This window comes from Abrus precatorius, unplaced genomic scaffold, assembly GCF_003935025.1.
Source record: "Abrus precatorius isolate BTA unplaced genomic scaffold, Abrus_2018 Scaffold9, whole genome shotgun sequence".
Taxonomy (NCBI): domain Eukaryota; kingdom Viridiplantae; phylum Streptophyta; class Magnoliopsida; order Fabales; family Fabaceae; genus Abrus; species Abrus precatorius.
Window position 1 is genome coordinate 27,830,874 of NW_020874439.1, and position 21,360 is coordinate 27,852,233.

General features: G+C 29.6%; 2 protein-coding genes across 3 annotated transcripts; both read left to right on the top strand.

Moving 5' to 3' along the window:
* The first annotated feature begins 10,953 nt into the window (after positions 1–10,953).
* LOC113849752 (UDP-glucuronate 4-epimerase 5) lies at positions 10,954–12,581 on the top strand. The gene has a single exon (XM_027479888.1). The coding sequence runs from the start codon at positions 11,071–11,073 to the stop codon at positions 12,355–12,357; it is 1,287 nt and encodes a 428-aa protein (XP_027335689.1). The 5' UTR covers positions 10,954–11,070; the 3' UTR covers positions 12,358–12,581.
* Positions 12,582–14,641: 2,060 nt separating this feature from the next.
* Positions 14,642–19,074, top strand: LOC113849828 (maspardin). Of its 2 annotated transcripts, XM_027480021.1 has the most exons (8): positions 14,642–14,989; positions 15,118–15,243; positions 15,412–15,510; positions 16,736–16,878; positions 17,394–17,502; positions 17,765–17,872; positions 18,199–18,339; positions 18,433–19,074. In XM_027480021.1, the coding sequence occupies exons 1-8, from the start codon at positions 14,918–14,920 to the stop codon at positions 18,853–18,855; spliced, it is 1,221 nt and encodes a 406-aa protein (XP_027335822.1). In that variant the 5' UTR covers positions 14,642–14,917; the 3' UTR covers positions 18,856–19,074. The 2 variants fall into 2 exon arrangements, with proteins under 2 accessions (XP_027335822.1, XP_027335823.1); XM_027480022.1 differs by lacking the exons at positions 14,642–14,989; positions 15,118–15,243 and having other exon boundaries at positions 15,463–15,569; positions 18,433–18,995.
* Positions 19,075–21,360: the final 2,286 nt, after the last annotated feature.

A 21,360-nucleotide genomic window follows, 5' to 3' on the forward strand; every position in this document is an offset into this window, starting at 1 on the left:
ATACAATATTCATGTACTAATTAGTGAATATGTGTTCACACTCAACATAACTATGTACCCAGCATATCCATTCCCTTTCAAATGTTTTTAACATCTAAAGTAATTTAATTCACCTGTGTTTGATGCATTAATATGTTAAATCTATGCAGCCTACAAAATGTTAGCCAAGACATAGGTAAAAAGAAAACTTACATTTGATTACGAATTGTCGGGGTTTTACTGTTAAAGAGTGACAATTAAATAAAGTATTTGTCAACCTTTGTTTGGTTTTTTGGAATCAAATATTAGTTAATATATTTAAAAAAAAAAATTTTAAACTGTGCAAAATAATAAAAAATTGATAAATAATAAGTTTTTATTGAATTTTATAGTATTTATTATTAATAAAAAATTATATTGAATTATATAGTTTTTAATTAAAAAAATACTAGATCTAAATTTGTATTACATATGATGTTTCACCGATTAGAACAATCATTTTAAAAAATTCAATTATTAATTTAGTGATTGTTGAATACTTTTGAATTAGAAACGATATTAAAATTTATCTTAAATAGTTATCTAAAAATTGACACAGTATCAAAATTTATTTAAATTACTAAGTTAATATTTTGGTTACAAAATTTAAATTCTATTTTAAAGTAAATATAATTCTAGAATATTTGAAGGGTTTAGGGTTTGAAAAATACATTTTTTACTCTTTTTCTTCATCTATTTTTTGATTATCTTGATTCTCAATCCTATTTCACCAATTAAATTACCTCCAAAGCTGTTTGGGTGCAAGATTGAAGGTTGAAATTATGTTTGATATGCTTGAAGGTAAGTTTTATAAGTTAAGGTTTTGATTTTCGTCCTTCTTTCATTTTCTCATGAATTATTCCATGTAATTAAGGTAATGATACCTATAGGAGCGATTCTACCATGATTTTATCGTGGGTCTTTATTTCGAGGTAAAGGGAGACTATACCCTATCTCATTGTGCTTAAAATCTGTTTATTTTGCATGTGTTGTAATATAGTTGAAATAGAACGTAAGAAAAATGTGTGGAATGATAGAAAATCGTGATAATCATAATGTGATGGATAGTGGATGTTGTGTGTGTGTGTGTATACATGCGATGAATACCATGATATGATTAAGAATGCGAACAAATGTGTGAGAAAATGGCATGAAAAATATGAGTGTGATTGTGAAATGTTAGAAGCTATGAATAGTTACAGCGATACACTAAAGGTGTAGAAGATGAGAGCGGTAGAAATATCTTGGAGAAAAAAGGGTGGTAGTGATACCAACAGTGAGTGTGGGTACACCATAGGCCACACACTCTCCTCCTAACTCGACCTCTGATTAACATATTTGCTAAGGGTCCGTGATCGCACATGTTGTATTCGTGAGGCAAGGGCTAACCAGTGACCATCCATTGTGTGAAACTGAGTAAGTCCCTGAGATTGAGGACATCAGAAAACTGTGATTACAGTGCTACAGTGAGCGCACATGAGTATTGTATGTAGATTGTTTGATGATGTAGTGAGTACACCTGTATGTGAATTGGAGTGAAATGTTGAAAAATATTACTTTGTATTTGTTTGATGCATGATTCGAATTATGTTATTAAATGGGTGAAACGTGCGTGGTGAATTTTTGTACTTATATATGATACTGTCGAATACTCACATTTATATTTATTTTTTAGGTGATCAAGACGATCAACACCAAGTTCAGTGAAGGATATGGATAAAACTGCTATAAGACTTAAGAAATTTTTCTTTTGAAATTATAATGTATTAATTAAGTCCTGTAGAAATGATTTGATTCAAATTTGTAATTCAACCTTATTTTGAAATACTTTATAAAAATAATTACTTGAAATTATTGAAATGAAATTTTTATGATTATCCCCTTTTAACTTTTGAAAAATAATTTTACTCAGAAATAATTGTTTGAAAAAAAAAATTCAAGTGTTACAATCGTGCGGAGAGGAAAAAGCATTTAAGTGTCAACGTGTAATAGATGCAAAGAAAGTGCGGAGAGGAAAAAGCATTTAGGTGTCAACGTGTAATAGATGCAAAGAAAGCTGCCACATGTATGTATTGATGATTGACGCCAAAATTTAAACAAGTTTTTAAATAAGAAATATAGATAATAATATATTAAAAATTAAAAATAATCATAAAAAATGACTATTGAATTTGTGGACTATCAATGTCAATCTATGATTATATTTACCTTAAAAAAATTTTGGCAATTCTTGAGTGCATGACTTCGTGGTTTGAACTAAAAATGTCTAAATTTATTCACGTGTTCAATTTTAATATTTAAGAGTATGTTTATTTTTCTTTTTAAAAATAAAAAAATATTTTTAAAGTTTGAAAATATGTCTAAAATTGACTTCTGAAATTAAATTCTGGAAACTTATATAAAAAAAATATTTTTAAAACTTAAGTTTAAAAATATATGTAAAAATTATTGAATGTTGATGAGTAAAGTCCTAATTCTAGAAATGGTTAATATTTCTAAAAATTAACATTTAAAAGTATAAAACTAATTTTTGAAAGTGTAAAATATTAATTTTATAAATTTATTTTCAGAAACATAAAATTTTAATTCTGAAAATAGATTCAATAAATAGTTGATAATTGAAAAAATTAATTTCAGAAGTGTGATAACTTAAAATTGGAATTTAATTTAATTTTGGAAACTTACTTCCAAAAATAAGTAGTAGTTGTGAAAATTGATTTTTGAAAGAGGAAAATAAATCTTAATTCTAGAATCTTATTTTTGAAAAAGACTAATAATTTTAAAAATTAATTTGCAAAATGTGAAAGCCTAATTTCAAAAAATAATTCCTGAAGTGTAGAATATATGAAGATATATTTTTATCAATTTTTTTTATTTAATGTAGAAGTTACAACTTCTAATATTGTTCTTAGTAAGAATTCATCCGTTCACTTTTCTGCTATCAAGATCTCTAGTTTTGCCTCTTCTTGTCTTCATGTTCCTTTTAGATATTCTTGATAAAATCTCAAGTTTTCTTTTATTCGAGATGGGAGTGAGTACCTGCAATAACACTTCGGCAATCAAGTAAGTACTCAGTATAAAGTAATAAATGTTATTTAATATTCTGTAGTTAACTCTTTTACCTGTCTTTCTTATTTTCCTTTTATAAGTACTATATTGGGTTTGATGAGCTTGGCAAGTCAGCCTTGAATTAATCATCTGATAATTTAGATAATTAATTATTTCTTTATTGGTTACTTAACCTAATTATAATGTTAATTTATTTTAAGGCGACTGAAGGGGTGATTGATACCTTCATCCTAGGATAAGACCGAAGGGGTTGTTGGTACTTTTTGTTCAAGGGTGAGACTGAGAGGGTAGTTGATACTCTTCGTCCTAGGATAAAATCGAAAGGGTACTCGATTCCTTTTTGTCGCAACTAGACGGTCGCAACAGTACGGCAAAAAATGCTTTCAAAGATATCAGATGAGTCTCCACCAAAGTTTATTTTAAGAAAAATCTTGGAAAAACTTAAATATAATACGATCTTTGAAACCAAAAATGAGTTCGGGAGTCATTTACATGTATGGAAGGTATTAGTATCCTATAAAGTCCGTTTAAAAACGGTTACCTTAAATTAATTGTGCAAATTCATCTTAATTTTGAAAAATATTTATTTAACCCCTAAACAACAATTTTTTTATTTATTTTCACTTTAGAAGAAGAAAACTTATTTATTGAAATATTGTTTGGGTATCTTAACAAAAAAAAATTTATTTTAAAAATTATTTTGACTTGACGAGTCCGATTCCCATTCCTACGAATCCCTGGGTGCAATGGAGAACTCAAAGTCACGTAATTCTATCTAAAAATTATGAAATTAATCGATTAAAATTAGGTTTAGTAAAAGAAAATTTATTTTAAAATTAAAATTATTTTGTAAAATTATAATGTTTAGAATATACGATAACGCGATTATACATGTAGCCTTCGAGAAACAGAAAGTGAAGGAAGATCACAAAACTATACTGCAAATGGTTAAAAAATATTTTATTCGTAGATGAACTATTTGAATTTGAAGTGATGATGATTAATCTTGAAAGAAATTTAAGACAGCGTAAACTATACATAAACTTCTTATAATTTATTGGATAATCGAAAGTAATGTAAATTATACATCAATATTATAAAAATTTGTATAAATAAGTAAAAAAATGTTAATTATTTAATTTATCAAAATTAGAAGTATGACTTAAGAAATTTTAAAATATAAGATTAATTTCATTTTAATAAAAGAAGTAAATATATTTGAATTAATTAAAAAATATATATTTATTTAATAAAAGATTTAAAATTTCATTTGATAAATTTATGTTGTATTGAACCAAAGTAATATTGGCACACATAGGTCCTAACAATTTATAACGCATAAAGGTAGAGTCACTACACATTAGCCTTATAAATTATTATGTTAATAAAATAATTTCTATTTAAATTGATTGATTTAGTAAAATAGTAATTATAGGGAATACATTTTGATAAATTAATATTGCCTAAAGTTTCGGTAACGTAGGTACACGCAAATTTTATCAATTTGTAACACACAACAGTAGAAAAACTACACGTTAATGTTATAAATTAATGCAATTATATTTTATTATTATTGTAAATATATAAAAAAATCATAATAAGAAAAAAGATAAATCATAAATATAAAATTGAATCATCATCTACATTCTACAAATATACAAAAATAAAAAGATAACAACTCTAAATGGTAAATAACAAACGTAATAATTAAGACATAAATAATGAGATAATATGAAAAATTAGAGAGAATTTATTGCTAATGCTAGAATGAGATAAATTTTACAAATAAAAACACAACTCAAAGATTAAAAATAAAATAATAATAATAATAATTATTATTATTATTATTATTATAAAAAATTATATTTTGCTTAATAAATTCTTACTTTTTATTATAATTATTCTAATTATTGTTGCCAAATAAAATGAATCAATAAGTATAATTCAGAAAACTAAAATAAAACAAAAAATAAAAGATAAAATAATACTAAAAAAAATATGTATAAATAAAATAAAATCTGGAATATAAATAATAATGATAAAATAATAATTCCTATTTTTAGAAGCTAAAGAAAAAATTAGACTAAATAGAAGTAATGATAATAATAAATTAAAGTAAATGATTGAAACTGGGACAATAGCAGAATAATTGGAATGAGACAATAATAAGAACAAAACAATATATATATATGTATATATATGTGTGTACCGCAAAGCCTTAATGCAATTTTGGTGCCGAAAGATATTTGACTTCTGCAGGTTGCGTGCGATAGGCCAGCGACGTGGATAAGTAAATTTCAATCAACTTTATGTCAACGATAATAAAACATAAAAAAATAAAAAAATAAAAAAATAAAAAATTAGAAGAAGGCCGTAAAGTTTATTCGTACATCTAAGTAATCCTTATCTTTTCTCGCAATGTATTATATTTCGATACTTTTTCAACAAACTAAAAAGAATGAGAAGCTAGTTTCATACTCTGAGAGAAGAAGAAAACTTAGGCTGCGATGGAAGATGCTAAAATAGTATAAATGGTGATCAATAGTGGTTTGGTCAGTGATCCACGGAGCTGCTCTCTTTTATTCTTCTTCTTAATATTCTTCCTCACTTGGAGGTGTTTGTTCATCATTTTATATTCTACTTTTTGAAAAAAAATTTACTCTCCCCTTCTTCTCTTTTCTGATCTCCACAAGAGATTGACTGCTTCTCCTCCAAAAATATTTTGAAAACTTGATCTCTCTTCTACAAAATTTTTGCTTTTCTTCTAAAAAAAAAACCCCCTTTCCGGACTTCTTATTTAAACTTTTATATTGGTCATTTTTAGGATTTCACATGGAGACAAATTTCTAAACTTTCCCTATCTTATGCATTGAGTTTTTTCTGGGAGCTGGGAGTAAGCGATGCATGATTTCTGTTTCTAGGGGCCAAACCTCTTTTTTCAAAAAAAATTCTATTTTTTGTAATACAATTTTATTATTTTTTTTTTATTTTTAAAAAAATTTGGAGGCAATACAAAAGAGACAAAAATTAATATTCACACTTTTGGTTTTGGAAGTGACCAAATAGGGCCTTGTTTAGTATAGCTACCGTCACTCTTAAAATAACAATGAATTGCCTATCTATTAACTACATTAATTGTTGGCACTTTTTGTTCAATTGTGAGGCTGAGAGGCTAGTTGATACTCTTTGTCCTAGGACAAGATCGAATGGGTGATTGATATCATTTGTCCTAGGATAAGACTGAAATGGTACTCGATTCTTTTTGGTTTTGGAAGTGACTGAATAAGGCCTTGTTTAGTAAAGCTACCATCACTCTTAAAATAATAATGAATTGCCTATCTATTAACTACGTTAATTGTTGGTATTTTTTGTTCAAAGGTGAGGTTGAGAGGGTAGTTGATACCTTCGTCCTAGAACAAAGCCAAATCAATGATTGATATCCTTCGTCTTAGGATAAAATTGAAAGGGTACTAGGTTCCTTTTGATTTTGAAAGTGACCAAATATAGTCTTATCTAATACAACTACCGTCACTCTTAAAATAATAATGAATTGCCTCTCTATTAACTACGTTATGATTTATGAATATCTTTTTTATTTTTATTTTTAAATGTTGCAATAATTATTTATCTAGAAAATTTAACTACTACATAATTAAAACTTTTTTTAAATCCAAACACATTATCATGTTCATATTTAAATTATACTATAGGCCTTTCTTTATCTTTGACTATTTGATGTGCACAAGATTACCAGTCTTAATTATTCTATGTAATATGTACAAAATGTTTCTCCAATTATAGTATCAAGATTATACGAAGAAAATTGGGTGCATTCTTTCTGATTTATCTGCTTCAAATCTATAAATAAATGTACTAAATCTAACTTAAATTAGAAAACAAGACATCATGAAAAGTTGCCTCCTTTCCAAGTCTCGTAGCTTATTTTCTCAGCTAATTAAACACCATCATCATTTGTCTTAATGCTTCCTACTTGCTATATTTCTGTTGGTTGAGTCTACTCATCCCACACTTCGCAACATAAACTTTGTGTTCTAAAAAATAAAGTAATTTATATATGTTTATATTGGAATTGGATCTTAGCGATAATGTTAACAACACAATCTTTTTAATATATTTTTAATTATTTATTAAAAATAATAAAAAATATTTGAATTTCATTTTTCTTCTAAATTAATTTTTTCTCATACTTTTATAATTTTTAATAATATTTAAGAGTAAACTAAAAAAATTGTGTTACTATCATTTATTTTCTACGTAAAAGACTAATAAATATGCCGAATAACCCACCAACAACAAGAGAGTAAACCATCATTGTTGCCTTTAAGTTACCATCACAGATTCACCTTTACTAAATTAGATCCCACCTATTCTTTTTACTAAATAAAGTAGGGTAATATTCTTTCAAAAATTTATTTAATTAAAATATTAAGTTTTAAGACATTTAAAAGGAGTTTTGTATTATTATTATTTTAAAATTTTATACTTTGCATGTTTATTTAGTAAGTTCAAACTTGATAATTTATTTAGCGATAAATTTATTAATTTATTTAAAGATCTTATTATAAAAATAATTTTAAAGAAACTTTTAAGTTAGGCAATTTCAAAAGTGATTTTATCCACCATTAAGGATAATAGTTAAGAATTAATAATAAAATCATAAAAAATTCATGATATAAATATATTAAAAATATTAAAGTGTTATACTTTTAAAAAATAATTTTTTAACTATTATTATCTTTTATAAGACCATTTTAAAAAGGGACAAATGGTATGTGTTATTTAAAAATAAAAATTATTTTTAGTGCTATTTTATAACTATAATTTTAGTTTTATCTTAATAAATCATGCAATAAAAATTCACATTAACGGTGAACAATTATTTTTAAGGTAAAACTTGAATTTCAATGTAAAATTTTTAAATATTGTACGGAACTTTTAAATTTAAATAAAGCTAAAAAAAAGCAATTAAAGAAAATGATGCATGTTTTATTATACCGACAGGAACTAAGAAATTTTTTTATGAATTCCATGAGTATTACCAAATTAAATAAAACTTTTAAATGATTAATTAAAAATATACTGTAAAATTCATGACATTTAAATTTAATAAATCTTATAAATTAAAAAATAAATATTAGTAATTATTAATCAATATAATATTATATTAAAAATTTAAATAAATAGTTTTTTTTATTTAAAACATAATTGTGGAAAATTTTAAATTTAAATTAATATTAACTTAAAAAAATTATAATGTGAAAGAAAAACACTGAACAATGAGAAGTAATTCTTAAAAGTACTTTGTTTAAAAGGTTTAAATAGTATTTTTATTCCTATACAATTTTTTTTATTTAGTCCCTATAAAAAAAAGTCTGTAAACAAGTTACTAAATGAAAAAAATATTTTTAAAACAATATTTGTTATTAATATTTGCATAACGTCATTATTATTTATTTTGATATTTATACATAAAGCATTTTTTTCATTGTAGTCGTTATTCATACATATATTTTATTTTTTAGTCTTTATATAAAAAAATCAAACTATAAGAATTAAAATATAATATATTATATGCTGGTTCAACAATGAAAAAAAGATACGTATTAGAACTAAAATGATAAAAAAAAAATGTTATGTAGCTATAAATTAATGTAATTTTATTTTGAGATTATAGTGATTCGTAACACGTTACAAATATTATTTACTAACTTTAAATAATATAGCTTTATATGAAAATTTGGTGTTTGAAACTCTAGTAAAAAAATAATAATTTAATGTTATACTCTGGTACTTTTAAGAGACTATTTAAAAGATTATTTGAAGATAAAACTTCTATGTAGTACTTTAAATACTTTAATATTTTTTAATTCAAATTAAATATTTATTTCTAAACTTAATATCAATCTTTAATGGTACTAACCTTTCTTATGTTAGTCATTGAAATAAAATTTTAATTAAAGACTAACACTTACTGACTTGTATTTAAAGTTTTGTTTGTAATTAAAATAAAACGTGGGCTAACCATGACAAAGGGGGGAAGTTAAAAAATAGATTATCAATACTCTCTCCAGTGAAAAAAAGGAATGATTTCAGCACTTGAAAATCAATTCACATTTTTTTAATATTTTACAATAAATACAAGTAAAATAATTTTTTAATAAATCTCAAGCAACATATTTTCTAATAATTCACATATCTACATTAAGTTACAACAATATTATTTAAAATTATTATATCATCTTTTATAACTTATTATAAATCATTAAAACGTTTGAATATTGCTGATGGGACTGGGCTGGATTAAACACTTGCTTCTGACATGTATGGATTGAAATGGAATCGAAATTTGCAGTCTCGTGAGTTGTAAACTTGTAATCAGTTTAGACTCTCCCTATATATATATATCATAGTTCGAATTCAACTATTATTTGTTAACGAGTTATCTGTAAATTCTGCACAGGTAGTTGTTAAGTTTTAGAGGTTTATATTATCTTAGGCTAAAAATTCCGGTACATTAATTTTCCATTACAAAAAGTGCTGAGTTAATTAAATGTTTACCGCGTTAAAGCCTTGCAGATTTGCAAGAGTTCCAGTAATGATCTTATAAATATGATACTTGACTGTTGATTTGATAATAAATTATAAATTTTGACTAAAGTAAGTAGTTATAAATAAAATGCTTGTACTTATCTTAATTTGCTATATAAATAAAACATCTGTCATCTTTACATTTTTTGAAAAGGACCTAGTCTTCATCTCTCCGTCGAAAAATATTATCTAAAAACAAAAATACAAGACCTTTACAAGTTTATTCAACATTTTGTTTATTTCCTAAGAATTAAACTATATTTTGTATTTATATTTTATTTCTTTATACATATTTTTCTTATTTGTATTTAAATTAGTATATAAAATATATAAACAATTATTTACCAACCTAGCTTTTTATATATGGATAATAATAATCTTTTAAAGCTAAAATTATTGATTATTTATCACAGTTATTTCCTAGTTTATCACCGGCTATGTAATACAATTAATCATTGTCAATATTTTGATGATACGATTTCCTTAAAAATGAGTTAATTGTTATTTGGCTTAATTATCATTTTGTCCCAATAAAATTAATACTTTTTAAAATATAATTATAAAAAATAATTTTAAATAATATTATTGACTTGATTAGTTCTTATAAATATAACACATTTTTAATAAATATTTATAATTTTATTTTAAAATTTAATTTTTGAAACATTAAAAAGTTAAAATTTAGTCTTTATTATGAATTCTTTTTATTTAATGTTAAATTAATAAAAAATTAATTCAACATTTTTATATAATATGCTACGTTAATTTATTATTTAAAATTAATATTTATAAATAAATTTTAAGTATTTACATAAAAAATAATTTTCTTTCTTCTCTCTCAACTCCACACTCAAACCCGCATCCCACAGCCCACCCTCGAGGAAATGAACGAGGAGGGCCCATCTGTGCTTGATGGTTTACAAATATAAAAAAAAAAAATGTCAAATGAAAAATCAAGTGCAAGGAGGTAAGTGCTAGTGCAAAGATGAATGAAAAAGGAAAATATGACCGAGAATCAAAATATTGCAATTAGCAAAGCAATTACCTAAATTGTGCCAATACAAATAGCAACTAAATCATTATAACTTTCTTGATTTGAGGGATGGCAACATTAAGCCCACGGGTATTTTATTAGCAAAGAATACTGATGATATTATGGAAAGAAGTTAAAAAATTGATGGCACGTGCGTAATTTGGAAGGATCCGAATGGAGAGGTGGTATAAAAAAAGCAGATCTCGAACAAGAGAAGAGAAGAGCAGAGTAGGGGTTGGGCGGTGCAAGGAAGGAAGAGGAAAACCAAATCAAACCAACCCTTCTCTTTCCCTCATATAAAAATCAAAGAGTGAACATTGGAAGTTGAGGGGTTGAATGAAATGTCGCAGGTGAATGATAACGCGCCCTCAACGCCAGGGAAATTGAAGCCAGAAAAATCACCATACATTCACCACCGCCTCAGAATCCATTCTTCACTCTCAAAGCTCACACTCTGGTCATCATTCTTTCTCGCATTCATCCTCTTCTTCTTCATCCTCTCTCCTCCGTCGCCCTCCGCCTCCCCCCGCCGAGCCCTCGGCGACTCCTGGGGCGGCTCCCACTGGGAAAAGCGTGTCGCCAAATCCGCGCGTAGGAACTCCGCCTCCAACCTAGCCGTCCTCGTCACCGGCGCAGCAGGCTTCGTCGGCACTCACGTCTCCCTCGCACTGAAGCGCCGCGGCGACAGCGTCCTCGGCCTCGACAACTTCAACCGCTACTACGACCCCAACCTCAAGCGCGCGCGCCAGAGGCTCCTCGACCGCGCTGGCGTCTTCATCGTCGACGGGGACGTCAATGACGGCGCGCTTCTCCGGAAGCTCTTCGACGTGGTGCCGTTCACGCACGTGATGCACCTGGCGGCGCAGGCTGGGGTCCGGTATGCTATGCAGAACCCTGGATCCTACGTGCACAGCAACATCGCAGGATTCGTGAACCTTCTAGAAGCGTGCAAATCGGCGAACCCGCAGCCCGCGGTTGTTTGGGCTTCGTCAAGCTCCGTTTACGGTCTGAATTCTAAGGTTCCGTTTTCGGAGAAGGATCGAACGGATCAACCGGCGAGCCTCTACGCGGCGACGAAAAAGGCCGGCGAGGAAATCGCTCATAGCTATAACCATATCTATGGGCTTTCCATAACTGGGCTTCGGTTCTTCACGGTTTATGGGCCGTGGGGCCGGCCCGACATGGCCTATTTCTTCTTCACGAAGGACATTCTGAAGGGGAAGCAGATTACGATATTTGAAGCCCCTGACGGTGGAACCGTGGCGAGGGATTTTACCTACATTGACGATGTTGTTAAGGGGTGTTTGGGGGCTTTGGATACGGCAAAGAAGAGTACTGGTAGTGGCGGCAAGAAAAAGGGACCTGCGCAATTGAGGGTTTTCAATTTGGGGAATACTTCGCCTGTGCCAGTGAGTGAACTCGTGGCGATTTTGGAGAAGCTTCTTAAGGTTAAGGCCAAGAAGAAGGTGCTTCCCATGCCCACTAATGGAGATGTTAAGTTCACTCATGCCAATATTAGTTTGGCCCATAGGGACCTTGGTTATAGGCCTACCACTGATTTGGAGACTGGGCTCAAGAAGTTTGTGAAGTGGTACCTTGAGTTTTATTCCAAGAAGAGTGCTTGGTGAATAGTGATTCTTTTGCTTTGCTGCACTAGTCATTGTTCCCTTCCCTTATTCTTTTGCCCTCGAGTTGCTTGTAATTGGACTTTTACGGTTGTATTAGGGATTACGGATAAACTAGCTTCGTGTTCTGTCTTTTTTGTAATTTTGCTTCGTTTTCATGTTCAATTGTATGCTTGCCTTTTAGGTTAGTCATTGTACATTCTTTAGTTGATCGAATTGATATTACTTATTTGTGCTTGTGTGGACTTGTTTTGCCGTGTTCTTGGTTTAAACTAAACTGCCTTGTCTTTTGTTTGGTGATAAATTGCTTGGTTCATACATGTGATGCTGGTACTGTTGCTAAGATCATTCTCTTGGAGATTAGCTTTGTTGATTTGGAAGTCTTGTGGGTGTGGTTATGTTTGGTCTGGATTCCGTGTAGTGCTTGCAAATGTGCTGATAAGGACCTTTTTTAGTGACTCGTAATTTCTCATCCACAATGCTATATGGTTTGAGTGTCATTTGCTATATAGCACGACTTAGTTAATTAACAACTGATCATTGTAGCTTCCTACAAATTCACATTTCTTTCAAGTTTTTTGGGAGTTTGGTCTTGTTCTAAAGGATCAAGAGTGGCTTAAACCATGAATGCGTATAGATTAGATACTATATGATCTACATAGCCAACTTTATTCAGTGAGATAAAGCTATTGTTCTTACTGTGTATTAGAGCCTCTCAGCCTTAACCTTATCATGAAAATATTTTAATATACTCTTATCAGTTTCAAATAGGCATAAAGTGCACCTCTCAGTTTTCCAAATTATGCTTCAAGACAGCATAACTGCCAAAGAAAGCTTTTGTGAAGTGCATGTGCAAGTAACTCGACGGGGCAATTGCTAAAGCCTACAGTAGAGTAGGCAGTGGAGCTACATTCGCTTTGATTTCCAGAATGCACGTGAGGTAGCAATACCATGGGGGTGACAATCCGTAGTAGTCCAAAGTTCTTGCATTCAAAATGATTGAAAAAGGATTTTATTAACTCTTTCTTTACTAGCTTTCTAAAACTGTTTTGTGAGTTCAAAGTAAGTAAAACTTAATTTGTCAGCTAAAGACTGATTGGTGACAGGCTATCTTGCTGCAACTCTTGCGTCGTTGCCAGACAGTGACTGAAGGAGCTTCGTACCAGGTGAAGTTAGACTGTTAAATCTTCATTCCTGTCAGTTTAGGCAACATGTTGGGTGCTTCTCAAAAGGTTAAACTAAATCTTCTATTCCTGTTTCCTATACCTATTAAACTCTAGTTTGGAGCTTCTCGTCGCCCGTTGATCTCTTTGTGCCCGGTTGGAAGACTCCTACTTGTCAAATGACTTCCTGCCCGCTTGAATTCATTAGTTTCCGTATAGCTAACCTTTAGAATCAAATTCTCCCATCGTAGAATATGTTAAATGTAAAATTTGTATTTGAGATTAATTCAGGTATATATTTTAATTACAATTTCAATTTATGATTAATTTTATTAAAATAAATGATACCTAACTATGAAACAGACGGATCCTTATTCTACCGGTTAAGTGACTTCTAACATGCAAATCCAAAAGATACACCATATATGTGTGGGATGGGAAGTAAGACTTGCAGGTCATACCAACGACTGACTGATATTCTTGTTCTTTTGAGGAATCTGTGGCTTACTGTTGAATGTATGGAAGTAAGCCCAACATGAGAAATCTTAACAGCTAATCCCTTGGAATTTTGAAACTCAATTCACTGAAGAAATGTGTCAAAATTTGTAGCTCAAGCTTGGTTCATTTATTAGCTGGTTTACTCATTTCCACTCCATGGAAGGTCATTTTCCTTATTTGAATTTCTCTTGTAACAAGTTCGCATGCTCATACTGACACCAAATTATGCAAACTCCTTTCAGTCTCGTGGATATCCTGATACAAATTTATTATAACGATACCGACCCCTTTGCTGCGACATTATGGACTAATTACCGTTGGATAGCAAATATAAACTGGATGGTCATAGAATTTATCAAGAGTCTAGAAGGGCTGTGTTATGTCAACGTACGAAATATTTCAAAAGATGGAATATTCGGTGGGTAACCTATAGGTACTATTCAATTAGTAACTATTAAAATTCGAGTATATCCAAAAGAATAATTATCATGAAGAAGCACAATAACGTTATCCTTCCTTTCAATGAACTATTAATTTGTGACCGGTAGAAGCTTTGTGTACGTTGAAACGAGACAACCTAGTTGTTTTTCATTTTAAAACAAAAAAATTCACATGAGGAATAATTGTCTCGTTTAAGCCTTAACGTTATAACTCAACACATAATATTAGGCTTTGATCGGCAATAAACGCAAGTGATAAGTGAAGAAAAATCCATTAAAATATATGTATAAAAAAACAGTGAGTGTAAATATTATTATTAGTAATTTAACGGGGTCTATAGCATAGGATAGAAATTAGATGGCATGTGGGTGGAATCCCAATAATGCATAAGCATCGCTGGAATTGAAAGATGGGGATGGCATAGGCAGTGAGAACAGGCAAGCTTGGGAATTAGCGGAGCCATGAAAGGCGTCTTTTCGGCGCCCGGTGATTACATCCACTTCAAGTCTCAAGTCCCTCTTCACAAAATCCCTGTTCGTTTCTTTCTCTTTTCCTCTTTCGTTTCTTTCTCCCAATTTCACACTTCTAGGTTTTTGACCCTCCTTTCTCAATTCCCAAATACGATATGTAAATGAATTCTTTGATCCTTTTACTCTTGCAGATTGGCACTAAGCAGTGGCGATATTACGATTTCGGTCCTAAAGTTGTGCCTCCGCTTATATGTCTTCCTGGAACCGCTGGAACCGCTGATGTATATTATAAACAGATCATGTCATTATCCATGAAGGTACTGCATATTGCGATGCACTACTAATGCAATTCGTATAAATATCCTTTGTGATAAATAGCGCTATGCTGTAAAGTATTCTCATCATATATTTGGTATACTTGCATATACTTTCATTATTCCTCATATTGCAATTGTAGGTGTAACCGAAGTTTTCATTTTGTACAGGGTTACCGTGTTATATCTGTTGATATACCTCGCGTATGGAATCATACAGAGTGGATTCAAACATTTGAAAAGTTCTTGGATGCTATTGATGTACACCATGTATGATCTCCTCAAATCTCATCGTGCTTTCTACTATCAACTATTTACCCATAAAACTGGTATTTAGCATTATCTGCTGTTTTTCATGTATGAATGTTATGAAATGTCTTCTCATATAGATGCTAAATCTATAAATTGTTTGCTCGTAAGGCCACTTAAGCTTAATTTGGTATTGAAAAAATTATACCTATATTCTATGTTCAAGTATCGTTCCAAATTCCAATTGATGGAAAGCCCTGGATTGCTATTATGCAATCAGTTTAAGAAGATTTATTTTAACATCACGAGGTTCTTATATATTTTCATATGTAATAGAAAAAAAATGCTTCTGTTGTGCACCGCTATAATTGTTAGGATCTGTAACATGTAATAACTTTGGATATTGCATGGGATGTCTATATACCTTTACCTTATGGAGGGAATGATTCCTAGATACCAAGAACTTGTGACATGCCATAGGATTTTAGTAAGGGCCAAAGACCCAAGCACAAGCTAAATCCTAACCCCAATCTACTTTACACTATAATACGACTTAACCTGCAGTTTATGAGCTCTTTGAAGTTGCTCTCATGAAATTGTTAATTTCGTTGAACTGAATGTTTATAATGAATTAAACTGAAATATGTTCTTCCTTCCCAGATTTTTGAAGCCAAGTACTTTTGGAATATATTTGTAGACCCAGCATGTCAACCTCAATATATTCCAATCCTGCCTAAAATACAGGCTTTTTAAAGTTTTTATGGTTTTTCAAGCTACTTGTCAATTATATTATCATGAATGGTTTTTATAAGTAAATTTTAGGTCTATCTTGATTAAATTCCAAATGCCTCTACCAGAAGAAATTCAGTAAGGATGTAGTTTGCACTGGTAATATGTTATGTTTGGTTAAGACATGAGTTCTGGTCCTTCAGTTGCATTTTTATCACTTGTTTCTTGTAGGATTAATCTCTTCTTGAAGTTAATTCTACCAACGATAGGGAAATTTTTACAAAATGAAAGTTATGCTAACCATACATCTGAATGTATTTTTCTTGTGATTGTTAGAGTATAAATATGCTCTACATGATACATGCTTTTAGTAGTTTTTACAGCAAATCTCTTTCACTATCTCCAAATGTCTGTCTAGCATATATTTAATGTCAACTTAAATCAGAATCTATTGTTTGGTGACATAAGTTCAAACTACTTGAGAAAATATTTAGTACTAATTTAATCCTTGTGACAGATACATCTTTATGGTACATCCCTTGGTGGCTTCCTAGCACAACTATTTGCTCAGCATCGTCCAAGAAGAGTTCGATCGTTGGTTCTATCAAACTCATTTTTGGAGACACAAAGTTTCTCTGCTGCAATGCCATGGGCACCCATGTACTTTTCTCAGATTCTATTGTGAAGAGTATAATAGATGTAGGCTAGAAATGAGCAAACTGCCTGTGGTTTTGTGTTCTTTTATTTTATGAAAGATAAATTGCAATGTGAGCCAACCTAGTCAAATTTCTAGCAAACAAAAGCATCAATGGTTACTTTACCTTTACACAGAGGACTGCATGCACTATCAAGAAATTATGATAGGTATAATCACCAGGAAACTAAAATGATATTTTTAAAATTATGCATTTATTGGTGCATGGCATTAGACAAGTTACTCCATACTATTCTATAAAACTTTGAAACATCCACAATTACTATTGTGGACCCTTGCTGATACATATGTTATGCTTGACCCTGGAATGAGGCAATATCCTCTCCCCTTAAACTTTTTGGTACTGAAAAAATGGATCATCTGTCTTGGAAATTTCTTGTTATATTTCCTGATAGTTCTTCATCATATCTACTCTGTTCTCCATCTATCAACTGATCCAGTTTTACTATTGCATTTACAGTGTTGGTTGGACTCCTTCCTTTTTGCTGAAGCGGTATGTCTTAACAGGAATTCGTGATGGTCCCCATGAACCATTTATTGCAGATTCAGTGGACTTTGTTGTTTCTCAGGTAATCTTTTTCTTGATGTTTATAAACAATCTGCTGTCAGCTCCTTTCAATATGCAAGAATTTCTCTCTTTTTGACTTTTGAGACAACAAAAAGAGGTTCTTGTACTTTAGGCTGTGGGGACTAGTCAACTTTTCTCTGGCATCTATATTTCCTGAAATGCAATTCTATTTCCTGTCTAGAAGAATCTTGTTTATGGGTGTATTAATTGAGTTAAATAGCTTGATTGATTCACTTGATTCTGTAACATACAACTTGATTCAGGTGGAAACCCTCTCCAGAGAAGACTTAGCCTCTAGATTGTCGCTGACAACTGATGATGCTTCAGTGGGACCTCTTCTTCTTTCGGATTCATTTATCACTATAATGGATGTATGTCATCTCAGTCATAATTTGCTTATTTCTGAATCATGTGACCCAGCTGTTCTGAAAAGATTTGGCATTTCTTTGCATGGTGGTTCTTAAAAAATCTTAATTACTCAGTTTCGAAATTAATAGGCAATCTTATTATTTTGGTGTGCTAGTACACACTCTGTTTTGTGATAATACACCATCAACATAATTCTGGTGGCTGTTATCATCATCATCATCATTAGTTTCTGGCGTGCCATTCCATTATGACATAAAGTGGCATGATATTACAAATTTAATAACTTGCTTTTTTCATCTTTTTTCATGCTCTTGCTCCTTTCTTAAAGACTAATGACTACTGTGCAATTCCTCAACAACTTAAAGATCAACTAAGCGAAAGGTATCCTGAAGCAAGACGCGCATACTTGAAATCGGGTGGAGACTTTCCTTTTCTTTCAAGACCAGATGAAGTCAACTTACATCTTCAGGTAGATGTCATCTTCCTTTTCTTGTTTTACTTGGGATTTGTTCTGACAGTCGTGTTCATAGATTTACGTTTTAACTTGTCTATGCAATGGCAGCTGCACCTTAGGCATGTTGGAGTGGAAGCTCGACCAGATTTGGTTCACAATATTCCTAAAGGTGGCCTTGGAGGAAGTCCTAGCAAAGAGAATAACGGAGATGACTCTGACAAGTCACCTAAGGATGATAGGGGAGGCTCAGAAAACCCAACTGCTGAATATGAGATAAATCCTACCCCAGAAAGTTCAGGATCTCATGATTTAGACATCCAGCCACTCGATAGTTCAGAATGTTGCCACTTGGATCATGGAGTCACCTTATATGCCTTTCGTTGTGGATTCACAAATGAAAAGCGCATTGTGCCTCCAGAAACTTGTGTACATTTCGTGTGGGGATATATTTTTCTTTTTCATCTTCTTCGTTACATCAGTTCGCTGTACATTATCTGGAACTATTCTTTGGAATTTAGGCAAGTTGTGTAAGTTGGAATTCTTTTGGATAATACTATGTATCATGAGAACGGAGTGCGTAAAACAAAGTTGCTACTTATTGTGGACTGGATTTCTGAGTTCCTTCGTTTGGTGAAATTGATGTCTGCATTGTATGTTATTTGCAATTGAAGGTAGGATTTAATAAACTGTTAAACAATCGAATTCTATATTTCACGTTTTTAAGTTCTTACGTGATTGACCTTGGGATGCTTAGTGAAATTTCTCTTCCTCTTACTTGCAACGTAGGTAGAGTATTCATGTCAAAATTCCAACTTTTTCTTCATTTATTATTTTTCTTTTTTTATGATTTAATATTAAGTCGTAATTCAACTTAGTTGAGTCTATGGACTAAGTCTAGATATCGAACGAGCAGCATATTGAAGCTCAACCAAGTTCGTAAGAACGATTGCGTGGAGTAACTGAACTGTTGAATAAAATCGGAGCTTCAGATGTCAACCTCGACTCAATCTCGCTTGGAGATCGTTTGCTTCGCAAAAACACACTAAAATTCTTGCGTAGTTCCTCCATACATGTGTAAACTTGTAACATATAGCCACCATTTTTAGCTCTTGCAGTCTTACTTTTTAGGTGTCAAATTATATTTGTACAAGTTACATTCACTCTTATATTATTTAATGACTAAATAGATTAAAAATTTTAATCGCATATATCATATGTGCTAAATCTAATATTAGTTTAAAATTATCCGATACTTTATCTATACACATCAAATTTAACATAATATATACATTTGAAATATATGAAAATGAGGATATTTTAATTTCATTTTTCTAGTTATTTAATTTTAATTTATTAAGTTATATTTCTAAAGTCACCTTAAAAATTAAATTTTAAAAATAATATTTAATAAAAAATCTCTTTTAATAACTCCCTCAAATTCTTCTGATTCTCTTTGCTTTTTTTTTATTAGTTAAAAGTTATATCCTCTGCTCTCTTTGCACAGATTAAAAATTATATGCTCTACTATCTTCACTGATGCCAATATCTCCTATACGCATGACTAAACCACTAAATCTGACAATTTTAGCCATTTTTTTACTATTAATGTCATTTTATCTATTCTAATATTCCAAAGTATACAATTTTGTGTGATGCAAAAACATGGAGAAAAATATGATGTAAGAAATTTCAAATGACCAGTAACTTGAATAAAAACACTTTCGAAGAACAAATAAACACGTGAATACTTCGTGTTACCATTGAAAGTTACATACGTCTTTTGGCTTGCCAATTGTTGCGATGTAAACAGTGTTGTCAGGACACAAATCAATTATTCAACAAACACCCATGTTCCCGCGATGCCTACCAACCAAACACAATGTCACAAAAAACAAAATGAAACAGCACGAACAAATAAAGTGCCACCAATTAGGGACGGCATAGGGTAAATGACGTAATGGAAACTTGCAAAAAATAAAATAAAATAAATATTTGTAAATTTTAATAAAGATGAGTATAGGTACGAGTATTGAAGTATCTACTCCGTTTCATACTTATATATATAAACTTTATTCTATAACTATATATTAAATTTTTGTATTATTATATTATTTATGTAAAGTTATATTAAATTAATATAAAAAAATATTTAATAATAAAATCAATCAAAAAAATTATTTTATTTTCTATTTTTAATAGGATAATTTATTTATTTCTTTATATTATTTAATTAAGTTAATACAATTTAATTATTATACAATTGTTATGAGATTGACTTTTAAAAAAAATACTATTTATATATGATACATATATAAAATATTTTTACATAAATATTTTTATTAATAAAATTATATTAATATTTAAAGTATAAAGTGAATAATAAATAATAAATATATTATAAATATTTTATAAATTTTACAATCACCTACTATTAACGTAAGTTTATTATTTATTAACAATATTTAAATTTTATTTTTATATTTTAATTAAAAATAATATTTTTCTTATACAATATGTATATTAAATTTAAATAATATTATTCTTACTATTTAATTTAACAAAGAAGTTTTTAAAAAGATATAAAATATAAAAAAATATTGTTAATTTTTATTTGTTAATTTTTTTCTTCAAATAAAATATATATATATATATTATATGTATATTTCTTTATTATAAAATATATATAATTTTAATTAAATCTATTATTTTTTCTACAATTTCAGCTTTAAAAGTTAAAAAATATTTTATATATCTATTTTTTATTATTATTTGGTATTTAAATTTTTTTAACCTTAACTCTACTTTCATTTTCAATGTTTGTCTCGTTAAAATTTAGTAATTATAAAATGTTATTGTCATTCGACTAAATTTTGCTGACAAATAACTTGTATGTTTAATTTTTTATTATTTTTAAAATTTTAATTTAAAAAATTATTATATTAAAATATATTTAACACTTGTAATCTTTAAATATTTATTTTTTATTTATATTTGTAATTTATTTGACTTCTTATTAAATTTTTGTATTATTATGCT